This window comes from Nelumbo lutea, chromosome 8 (assembly GCF_056320005.1).
Source record: "Nelumbo lutea isolate HS-2025 chromosome 8, American lotus-T2T, whole genome shotgun sequence".
In the NCBI taxonomy this organism is placed as follows: Eukaryota; Viridiplantae; Streptophyta; class Magnoliopsida; order Proteales; family Nelumbonaceae; genus Nelumbo; species Nelumbo lutea.
The window spans coordinates 12,850,387-12,862,534 of record NC_142691.1 but is presented as its reverse complement, the minus strand read 5'-3'; the positions used below and the strand labels follow the sequence as shown (position 1 = coordinate 12,862,534).

The 12,148-nt window shown below is 37.7% G+C and overlaps 2 protein-coding genes across 2 annotated transcripts; one reads left to right on the top strand and one right to left on the bottom strand.

Annotated features, from left to right (window-relative positions):
• Positions 1 to 1,840: 1,840 nt before the first annotated feature.
• Positions 1,841 to 8,028, bottom strand: LOC148842787 (katanin p60 ATPase-containing subunit A1-like). The gene is made up of 7 exons (XM_088957297.1): positions 7,494 to 8,028; positions 6,456 to 6,936; positions 5,447 to 5,644; positions 5,024 to 5,268; positions 4,504 to 4,662; positions 4,244 to 4,331; positions 1,841 to 2,415 (listed from the first exon to the last, which is right to left on the bottom strand). Exons 1-7 carry the CDS (start codon positions 7,613 to 7,615, stop codon positions 2,134 to 2,136), a joined length of 1,575 nt encoding a protein of 524 aa, XP_088813423.1. The 5' UTR covers positions 7,616 to 8,028; the 3' UTR covers positions 1,841 to 2,133.
• Positions 8,029 to 8,068: 40 nt separating this feature from the next.
• Positions 8,069 to 11,429, top strand: LOC148842786 (2Fe-2S ferredoxin-like superfamily protein). The gene is made up of 6 exons (XM_088957298.1): positions 8,069 to 8,481; positions 8,613 to 8,726; positions 8,899 to 8,952; positions 9,209 to 9,271; positions 9,417 to 9,479; positions 11,179 to 11,429. Exons 1-6 carry the CDS (start codon positions 8,287 to 8,289, stop codon positions 11,212 to 11,214), a joined length of 525 nt encoding a protein of 174 aa, XP_088813424.1. The 5' UTR covers positions 8,069 to 8,286; the 3' UTR covers positions 11,215 to 11,429.
• The last annotated feature ends 719 nt before the right edge of the window (positions 11,430 to 12,148 follow it).

Sequence of the window (12,148 nt, the reverse complement as noted above, 5' to 3'; positions counted from 1 at the left end):
CTTGCAAGTGGAGGACATATATGAAGTCATCTGATTCAGGGAAGCATCTGTCCTTCCATGTGCTAAAGTTTAGTTGGGTTCATATCCCAAACCTTCTGGGTCCAACAGCTGACTTAGGGCATCATTTGTATGATTTTGATCTGGGGCCATGAGCAAAAGACAAGCAGCAAGCAATAAATCAGATTCAGGCATGCCCTAAAAGTGAACTTGGGCCTGGCCAAAGGCCCAAAGTCAGCTTAACACCAAGTAGGGTTTGCTTGGAATAGGTTTGTTTTGGGCTAACAATGGATAGGCTTATCTCTATCACCTGGCTAGATATGCCAGACTCGGGCCTACCCAAGGGAGTGATGCATATTTGCATTGCTGATTTATAGAAATTGGCAACTACAAAATAAAACCTGCACCCCATTTTCGTTTTAGATTTGTAGTTGGACAAGCATGAGTTGGGAAATTAAACAAAGGGAAAATTCCCGATTAGTACCCTGTACTTTGGGCCTAGTATCACTTTGGTCCTGGAACTTTAAAATGCGATAATTCAGTACCTGAATTTTCAAAACGTGACAATCCAGTACCTGTGTTAACTAGATGTTAAGCAGTCGTTAAATGACATTTAAAAAAGACACAAATGCCCTTCGAGTGTAATCTAATTTTTTTTATCAACCATCTAAACATTGACAAAAAATTAACAGTCATAAATCCTTGCCTCTTCTATTCAAGAAAGTTGAGGTCAAGTTTGAGTGGGCATTCTAGTGACCTCAACTTTCATAAATAGAAGAGGCAAGGAATTGAGACTGTTAAATTTTTGTCAATGTTTAGATGGTTGATAAAGAAAATTAAATGACACTTGAAGGGCATTTGTATCCTTTTCAAATGTAACTTAAGGGCAAATTAACATCTGATTAACGGTAGGTACTGGATTGTCACATTTTAAAAGTTCAAATAGTGAATTATTGCATTTTAAAGTTCGAGACTCAAAGTACAGGATACTAATCGGGAAATTTCCCTTAAAGAAAATAAGATCTATTTGAGTGACTTTGAATGGAAGAATGTTAACGGGTTCCTCTAACACTACTCTCGTTCTGTAAGACAACTTCCTCGTCACTCTGCAGATGATTGGTATGGGAGATATTCTTTTATGTGCAGTTGGATTCCGTTGTGCAGAGTTCATGCTTGCAAAAGATCCGAGCTCGATAAGATAAACCATTGTATCATTTACATTGAAAGATTGAACATATGTTGCAACCATCAATTACATTTGTGAGTATGGAGGGACATACTGTCCATTTAGAATCAGATTCAAGAAATGGTTCATCTATATCTGATCCACTTCTCTATGCCAGTTTAAGTCGTTCGTATATTCTCCACAAACATGGTGTAATGGTAAAATCTCGGTCTGGCACAATACCAACAATTGGGTATCAATTAGACCGATACACTTGCTTGTTATTATGCCAACATGGGTGGGACCAATGAGTTTGGATCTCCTACCCACGAGAACCCTACGGATAGGAGATCTGAATTCGGGACCAACATGAGTAATGGATTTTTTGGGGTAAACAGGTACACATGGTGGGCACATTGAGTGAGCACTTAAAAATTTTTTGACACTCCCTTACCCCAAGCCTACTCTTGAAAAAAAGATTAAAAACAACTTATAATACAATTATCAGAATATTTATCAAGTGCTCATAATGCTGTGCCTAGTGCCTATCGCCGTCCATAGCTCGTCCAAATCAATAGCCGTATACCACATGTAAGTAGTATACCCAATTGTCTAGTAGCTTCTATGATAAATCATCCTGCAGCCAAATCAACCCATGAGGTTCCATGCCATTTTCCATGAAAGGCTTAGTAATACCATGCTATGCTATTTTACTAAATGACCTTATTCTCTGAGCCTGGGATGACCCCATAGAATACATAATTCTTTTCTTTCTTCTCTGTTTCTTTTCATAAAAACAAATTCCTTTTTTTTTTTTTTTTCTCTCTGTTTCTTTTCATAAAAACAAAAGGCGGTAACTCGCAAATACACAACATTTATACATTCCCATTTTCATTCTGAGTATCAACACGAAGCTGGAAGAATCAAGAAAAACAGAGGAGCAAACAGCCAAATCTGGCGTATCTTGGTTTTTATGCTGATCCGAACTCGGCAAACCATTTCTCATGTTTTTCAATGTCAGCTGCTGATACACTCGGCTGAACTTTAGTTAGAGCTTCTACAAAGTCACACATAGCAACTGGGTCCTTTGAGATCTCGTCCTTGGACATGTTCTTGATCTCATCCCGTGTCTTGCCTGCAATCTTGCGCCTCATTCCATTTAGGGAAGCATCTCGGCAAACATTTGTGAGATCATCTCCACTATATCCTTCTGTTCGACGTGCCACTTCATCAATGTTTACATCTGGAGCCACCTGAGAGAGAGAGAGAGAGAGTAAGCACGAATTCACCAACAGAATGACACATTCCAAAACAAAGTCAACAAATTAAAGTGACAAACAATAAGACACATATGTCAAGCAGCAAGGACTTGCAAAAGAAACTTTCTGAACAAAAGTCTCCCCAATTACAAACGGTGGTGCATTAAAGGATTCACCGTGGATTAACTTAGCTAAGCATCTAATATTACAACAAGCACATATTACCCTATTAAATGAGGGACTGCCTTCCTGGGTAAGTGGTGAGTAAATGGCATGGTTTTAAACATCTATACCTTTCCTAATATTTTCACAACATATTTCCATTTCCATGGGTAGCAACACAGAATTTACTGGAATCAACATATTCCCCAATGAACATACTAGCACTATGTGGAGTACAAGAGATGGTATTAACATACATTGGGGACAATTTTATAGATATGTGGAATAGCAATGTTATTGCCCACCTAATGTGCATGATTATTTGATCCAGCTCAATATTCATTTCAAACATGAAGTTAAATATTAGTTCCTGTCTGTATAATAGATTATTTGGTTGATCTATTAGAATCATTTGCATTTTCTATGAATCTAAGTTTTGCTTGAACTCGGTATATCATGTAATTTTGAACCTCAAAGTTTACAGGACAACTTCACAATGTATTATTTTGTCTATAGCCTTAGTTTCTAGGCTTTGTTTAATGATTTGGAACAAGATAATAATTTAAAAAGGTCTGCCTATGCTTCTTTTATCTCATTTCAAAAAATACAATTTTATATTTTTGCATATTTTACAATGTTTCCACCAAGTTATAATTTTTATAATATTTCCGACATATTACCTTTATTTGGACAACCAAAATTTCCACCAATACCGACATTTTAAACCATGGTAAATGGCTTAAAGTATTTTCTATGGGGTGGTGCAAACCAGTTTGCTCTATTGTGCATGCTTAATGAAGTCAAATAACCTTTCCTCCTGCACCTTCTACTCTCACTTCCATGATTTTAATAAAGGTTTACAGATCTATTAATGATCAAATAAGTATTTCCTTGTAGAAAAGTCTCAAATTTTCTTTCTTGTACTAGAAATTTGGATGCTTGCTTAAAAGAAAAAGAAAAAAAAGAACTTAACAAAAACTAGGATCTAAGAATAAAAAACACAAATTTAGTTATAAAATTGATGGTCATAAGGACTGGCCTAAATATGCCAATTGTAAAAGTGCAACAGACGAAGGCATATGTACTTAAACAGTGGTGGGTGGGGCAGAAGAAGTACCTCTGGCTTCTGAAGTTGCCTTTGGGTTCCACCATCACAAAACATGTTTTTTCCCTAATCATTAGCCAAATCTAAGCGTTTTTCTCAAAAACATGTTATAATTTGGAAAATCATTGTTAACAACCCAAGGAACAAGTCCCTCCAGACATTCAAGGACTGGATAATCTCACCTTCACCACAACATCAGATTTCATGGGTATAATTTTTTGATGAGTAATCCTTCTGGTTCTACTTTTTTTTTTTTTTTAAATAATTACTGGTATTTCCAGATCCTTTTTTTTTGTGATAACTAAGCATGTTTGAAGACATGAGCTCAGTGAGTAAAAAAATGGTAAGGAGAGTCCTCTGATTCCCAAACATGACTCCCAATAAGTTCTGGACCGAAAGAGCAAATCATATGTTGAACAATACTAATATGCAACTAGGCAACATGCCAAACATGTTTCCATAAATATATGGTACAGAGTAAGTCTGATCTTAAGAACGAAGTTGTCTTACTAGGCAGACGATTACAGAGAAAATACTGTTAGAAAAATATATTACCTCAACAGTTCTTAGGTTGATCCGTATGAGCTCCTTACGACTCTCGAAATTTGGAAGAGGAATATATATTCTCTTTTCCAGCCTTCTCCTGCATTCCATTAATGCCAAAAATTATACCAGCAACAGCAGGATGCCTATAAACAAATCTAGATGATAATCAGTTGCTGTTTTGCAAGGCTAGGTAATCATGTTAATATTCAATTTCATTGGAAATTTTAAGGGCTCAAGGAGATCTTTAAACACTAAGGACAATATCCCACCTAAGTGCCTCATCTATATCCCAAGGAAAATTGGTAGCTGCCAGGACCATCACTATTTTGCGACTACCATCTTCACCAGTGGAGCTGTTGTTAACACCATCCACCTGTACTAGAAGTTCAGACTTCACCCTTCTAGATGATTCATGCTCTCCTGAAGCCCTGAAAGAATCAAGATGTCAGAGAAGTTCAATGAATTAAGCATCAAAACTGGAGATCCCATCCACCAGAAAAGACACTACTAATTGAATCATAGAAGAATAGCAAACTTTAGCCAGTTTTGGTCAAATCCACAAAAAGACAACAATGACAATGATGACAAAGAAGCATAATTACGTACATACCAAAAGAGTGTTTTAAGACAACTAGAGAACCATGTAAATGTATACACCAATATACATAACAAATCAAACCACTGAAGTTTGTTCTAAAGGAAAAAAAATGTTAGAGGGGCAAACAGAAAGAGATCTCAAGCCCCTACCACTAGATAAAATTATAAAAAATAAAATAATGAACACTTTACCCTCTAGCATTGCAAAGAGAATCAATCTCATCAATGAAAATTGTACTTGGTGCATAAGCCCTTGCAAGATCAAACAAACACCGAACCATACGCTCACTCTCACCACGCCATTTGGAGGCTAAGGTGGCAGAAGAGACATTGAAAAATGTTGTTCCACACTCGGTAGCAACTGCCTTTGCCAAAAGTGTCTTCCCTGTGCCAGGTGGGCCAAACATAAGAACACCCTTCCATGGTCTCCTAATGCCCTGAAAGTGTAGAGTTTAAAAAAAAAAGGTAATTAGGATGAAAACCCACCAGATCTATCCTGAATAATGCATAAGAGTTCCATGAGTACATTGGTAAAAAGTATGAAGAATTGGGTCCTGCCAAGCAAGATAGAGAGGCCCATTAACACATTGCTCAGATTTGAAGGATCTATAATACCTGGAAGTATTCAGGCATCCATATAGGAAGGACAACAGCTTCCTCCAAAAGTCTTTTGGCTTCACTCAACCCCGCAACATCATCCCATCTTACTCCAGGAGTATTCTCCAAGACATCTCTTTCAAGCATTGCAGCTAAGTCAGGATCAGGTCCCTCATACTGTCCTCTTCTTGGCTTTCCATCTTCTGCATCACCATTCTAACAGCAATTGCAAAGACAAATCAGTAGATATGACTCAAATGACATGAAGGGGAAAACCATATGCAACATGAAGGAAAATACTGAAAAATCAACGCAAGCTACAGGTACAAAAAACATAAACAAGTGCTGAGCAGTTTTTGGAGCAATAAAACTAACCAAACACCTCTAATATTTATTATTGTTAATACCTTTGAATTCTGCAGCTGCTCATGAGGATTTATCTCACATGAAGCATGAAGGCCAGAGAGACAATGATGGTTGGCCTTAAAGATGAATAGAATGCAGAGTTAAATGAATTTTGTAAAACATGTTAATGTATAATATGGTGGTTAATCCATAAGGATATTTATCCTCCTTGCCAAATGGCTAGGTTTATCCTCCTTAACCATTAAAGGGGATTCTGCAAATACTATAGCTTGGTTACAGGAGAAGGGAGGGCCCGCCCTGGAGACTAGCCCACTTCTTAGCTGAAGCTAGGGATATCTTAGGCTCTATGAATGTGAAGTTCATCTGGATTCCTAGGGAGCAAAATTCTGTTGCTGATATCCTAGCAAAATCAGGGGTCTCTAGAGATTTCTTGTTTAGTGACAGTTGTTTGCCTTTGTAATCCTGCCAAGCCACTTGGCTTCAGTACATCCTCTCATGTACTTCTGTTCTTTTCTTCTTCAATAAAAGTTATCTTTGCTTCAAAACAAAAAGGATATTTAGTTTCCATTGTGCTCATAAATTGCAGAAAGTTGGTTCTCAATGTTATAAGTCAACTAAGAGTATAACTTATTTACCAAAAACAATTAAGAGTAGAACTTACCACTGAATCTGCCTTGCTAGAGTTGGATTTGCCTGAAGAACTGCTTTTTTTCCCAGAAAGTCCAGAAGCAGTCAATGCTCGGACTCCGGATTTACTTGAAGCATTAGCCTTTGCTCCACGACTAGTCATTCCTGCCCTTGTTGAACCACGAGCCCAAGTGGCATCTTGTGCTGACTTCCTCGAACCCACTTGGCCAGACCTTGTAGGCCTTCTGCTTCCTGAGTCTCGGCTTCGTGGTCTCCAAACATCAGGATCATCCAATGGGGCACCTGAGGAAGTGGGGTACTCATCTAGTGGTTGGAACACGAATGACGATTTAGCATGTATTGGAGGTGGCGAAGAGCGTATGGTCCCAGGAACCTCCTTGAAGGCCCTTCTCTCTGCATCCAACCGTTTTACAATATCTATTTCCTCGGAAAGATTTTTCTTTACGTTCATCCATTTGGCACGGAGTAAAGGGTCATCAAGAGTGCTTAGGTGCCTGCAAAAAAAGAAGGTTGATGAACCAGTTTAACAGCCACAAAAGGAAGAAGCTATTAAATATTCAGACATACTCGGTTAGCTAGTAGAAATCCGCAAAGCATTCCTTTCTTTCTTTTTTTTGATAGGAAGGCAACAACAGGCCCCAAAATAGATACACTAAGTAATTAACCTCCCAGAAGATTTAATTAATTCCCTATCAGCGGATAAGAACGTAGGAAAACTCGAGGAAAGCTAAGCACATTAAATTAAGCAATATATAACGTACTTAAGATTCCATAGTTAATATCAGAGGAAAAATCTACTCAGAAGAAAGATTTTTTCAGCATTTATTTCGAGAATTATAAGCATGGCATTCAATTCTGATATAAAAAGCACTTAAAGCAATAAGAAACCAACAGTAGCTAAAACAATAAACTTCCAATTAAAGAATAAAGAGAAGGAAATAACTGAAATACAAAAGCTAACACTATTAAGCGATGTAGAAAACATAGAGGAGGGAAAAAGGATAGGACCAAAGAGGAGAAAGATAGAGGAATTGGAAATGGACGGAATTACTTGTTGAGATGAGCAATGGCGCCATCAAAGAAGATAATCGCTGTATCATAGAGGCCTTCAAGGGCGTATTCCTTCGCCAATTTCAGATGATCCTGCAAGCCCGCAAGAGTTCCCACCATCATCCAACTCTAAAGTTCTAATCAAGTACGCGATTCCAAGAATCCAGAGCTTATTTCTAAAAAATAGGGCTTGAGAAACGAAGAGCTCGCCGCAGTTTTCCTTTCTTTAAGTTCTAACTCGTACATTCGTACTTTTTAGGAGGGATTGGTTATTTGAAATGGCTGCCAAGAAAATCGTCTACGTGAAGAATCAAGGAGAGAGCTTCTACCTCCCGCTCGCTCTCTCTCCTGCTGCTGCTGCAGCAGAAACGACGGTGACGTCTAAACGACCGACTAGCGACATACACAAGTTTGCCCTTTATAGTTACAAAATTGCCCTTCAATCTTTCTTATTTTACTTCTGCTTTGGAAGTCTTGATTCAGTATGCTGTGCTCCATAAAACTTGCAATTTTTAACTGTTTCATTTGAGATGCGCAGATGAAGATTCGCATAACACGATCTATATTGAATCTCAGTTGTAGCTACGAGGAGATTATCTCGAAAGATCGTATATGATGGTGAAAACTCCACGTGGCGTTGTTTATTGTGGGAGGTTTTGGGTCCCACCTGCCCAGATCAAGGTCCATAATCAGCCACGCAATCGGAATTAGGAGTTGGGACCATCTCTAGAGAGTGCCATTGCTCCACTAGAAAATGAAATACTAAAAACGAGAGAAGAGAAGGAAATTAGGAAATGGCTTCTTCGGTGCATTTGGTCTCTGTTCCCTCCTTCAGACGGCGCGAAATCCCCAGCAGTCATCGGAACTTCAGAAAGCCCATCACCCTCACTTCCGTAAAGAAATCAGTCTCAGTTTCTTGCGCTGCAATTCCGTCGGAATCAGCACAAGCAGCGCCTGAGAAACCCGAGATCGAGCTCGAGTTCATAGGGGTATCCATCTCTGTAGAGTCATTTCTTTTTCTTTTTTATTTCTTCTCATCTGTTGTGTCGTCCGAGTTCCTATTTCATGCTTCTCGGTTTTTGAGGTTTCTCCTTTCTTGAATTTCTTCGGCGGTGCACAGCCAAAACCAGGAGCTGATGGGCCGTATCCGGTGGACAGAGCGACGGCTATTAGTGGAGAGAAGCTTCTCAGGAACATCATGTTGGATAACAAGATAGAGCTCTACGCCGCGTATGTAAGTCCAGAGAGAGAGAGAGGCAGAGACTTTCTGGTTTTTTCGACAAGGTTTTACTTTCTGTTTTTTTTTTTTTTTTTTTTTTTTTTGAGGGGGTGGGGAGATAATAAGATCTCCATAGAAATTCTGAAAATGTAGTGGTTCACTAATGCACTCTTTTTCTTCCTAACAGGGAAAGGTGATGAATTGTGGAGGAGGTGGAAGCTGTGGAACCTGCATCGTGGAGGTATGATTTTAGGATGTATCTTCTCTTCTCAAGTGGTTATTTCATTTTCTAATTCCTATTAAGCCAAACCACAGATGCTTCTGCCTTCTGCTTTCATCACTGCAGAACTTGTCTATCTAAACTCTAACTCAGAGGCCAACCCATTCGTTAAGCAAAATTTACTGGTTTTGTGTTGAATTTATCAAGATCAACTATTGGAGTCATTTAAAGCTTACTAAGACAATACCTGGATAATGTATGCATTTGCTTTGTGCAGATTGTTGATGGGAAGGATCTACTGAATGAAAGAACAAACACCGAGCTCCGGTACCTCAAAAAGGCATGTTAAGTATACTTCTTATATATGCATTTGTCTACAAGTCTCCATACATTTGTATAAACAGTGAAACATTTGTTGTCAATTCCTCATTGGATTCCTTGCATCCAATCTCTGATTAATATAAATTATGTCATTAACCTTACAGAAACCGGAATCTTGGAGACTGGCTTGTCAAACTATTGTGGGCAACAAGGAAAATTCTGGCAAGGTATGTACTTCATAAATCATTTATTCATCTGAGGATAGATGCAACAGACCATTGATCACCTTTATAAGAACATAGTGCTAGTTCTCTTTAGAAGGTTATCAGAACGTAGTAGTTGCCTCACACACCTTGGATTTATTTCTCTCTCCAACCAAACTTAATGGGTCAAGAACATGTTAAATACCCAAAACTCCAAAGTGCAATTACCCCACCATATTGGTCCAAGAAATTGCTTGTGTGAACCAGGGGAATTCCAAAGTGCCTCACACACCGTGAATTTTGATGAATGGTTAGCGTAGAACTTAACAAAAAACTTTTAAACAAAGGGAATTCCAAGGTTCAGGGTTTATTCCACCATTTGTTAGAACTAAGGGGTAATACTTCTCTTTCTTACAATTTTGGTGGAGCTAGGGGATGACACTCTTTCTTACAATCTTTTTTAAAAGCAAAATTACCTGCTTATGAGGACATATACCCTAAACATTTTTCTCTTCCTCACTTTCTCTCTTACACATCAAAAGGGGAAGATTCTTAACCCACTTCCAATACCAGATGCTCTAAACTGTTTTTCTCTTCCTCTCTTTAGGGGGAAGGAGGAAATCTTATAACTCCCAAGGAAAAGGTCTTATTACCTAAGATATACGAAATGAGGATACCCCTTTTTTAGACCAAAAAAAGATACCCTTTTTATAGTTTTTAAGGCAAAGGAGAAGAATAAAATTGTACATCATGATACATTAAGGGGTAATATGGTCAATAATGTACATCTTGAGAAATGATGCGCAAGAATGTACTAGGGGTGAGCATTCGATTTGTTTGGTTAAAAACCAAATTGAATAAACTGAAATTTTAAAAACCCAAACTAAAAAAAATTAAAGTCGAACCGAAACCGAATTATAAGAAAACCAAAATAACTGAAATCGAAATTTTCGGTTAAAACCAAACTTTAATAATATATACTTTATTATATATATTACAACATATGATATATTATATGTTAAAATATATATTATGAACAAATTTTATTATATTATATATTATATACTACATATTACATATAATAATAGAAAATTTAGTTCATTCAGTTAACCAAATTTCTAATTCTAAAAACCGAAACCAAAAACCAAATTAATCGAACCAATTTAACCAAAAACCGAAAATACCAACCAAACAAATCGAAATCAAAACTTTTGGTTTTAACCGAATAGTGCTCACCCCTAGAAGGTACCTCTCATGAATGGTCAAATGCCATAAACATGGATCCCTAGACTGAAGATTTGCATAGAACAAGCAGGAGATAGGAAAAACTTCAAGAAAAGTCCAAATGTTGTTGTAAATATAGAAGATAAATGGATATTGTAAAATGCATTCTCCTCCAATGGGTCTCCACCTATAACAATAGCAAGTTATAAGCTGGACTCTTGGGATAAGGTATTTTCACATGCTTCAAGAGGCTATGCCAAGGGAAAATTCAAAAAATAAATAAATAAAGACAATTTTCCTAGAGAGAGAGAAATTCATATATTTTAAATCTTCCCTCCAAACATGTAAGGAATTCTTGTACACGTCATGCTCATAAAGAATGGACAAAAATAAAGAGAGGTTGTGACTACAAGCCTAAATCCAGCAAATTCCCATGTGTTTCTCTTTACCTTTTTTTTAATCCTAACTGATCCCCATCCATTATTTACAATTGATTCAGGTGGTGGTCCAAAGGTTGCCACAGTGGAAGAAATGATATAGTCATCCTACCAATTGTCAGAGTAATTGATGACAACCAATGGAGGAGGGAGCTGATAGCAAACACTGAAGGAAAAAAGAGTGTTGTACTATTGATTGTTGCTTAGTGGAAAATTGAGAGAGCGAAGGAAAAAAAAGCGTTGATACTAGACACTTCTGTGAGTCTAGTTGCCTCCATTTGAATTTTACAAAGTGCAGCCTATTGTCTAGCTAGTCCGGTTCTACCATGCTCATACACCTTATATTAAGACATACACTAACCAATGAAAATTCATCAAAAGGGGTTTTGATTAATCAAATTCTCCAACGTGAGAGCTGATGGATATGATACGGAGATAACTTTCACCGATCAACTCCCCTCCATGAATTTTTTACCGGTTGGTTTACACCTTAGCATAAAGGCGCAAGCAAGTGTATGTGTGATCAACCCATACTTATACGTAGGGGTGGCAATTTTTAACCCAACCCACTGAATCCATCCCGTCCATTTACTTGGTGGGTTGTGTGATCAACCCATCACCCAATTGGATTGGGTTGTGGATAATCATTGCGTTAACCATTATAGACATAAGTATTAATTCCTTAGCATTTTTTTTTCTTCATTTGAATTAAATAATTTATAATTAATACATTAATTTTTTATTAATAATTGATTAAATTTAGTTTTGTCTTGAATCAATACATTTCACCCAACATAAATCTAAATCAATTTGACCCAAGTCCGTATCAGTTCAACGCGGTTTGACCTAATCCAGCATATACTGATCCGAGTCAACCCAAATCCGAAATAGACCCCGGGCGGGATGGTTCGATGCCACTTGCTCTGTCCAATTTGGGTCGTCCAGTCCAACAATATTTCATACAATCCGACCCGACCCGATACAAGTCAATCCGGGTCGACCCGAATCCGAAATAGACCTCGGGTGGGATGG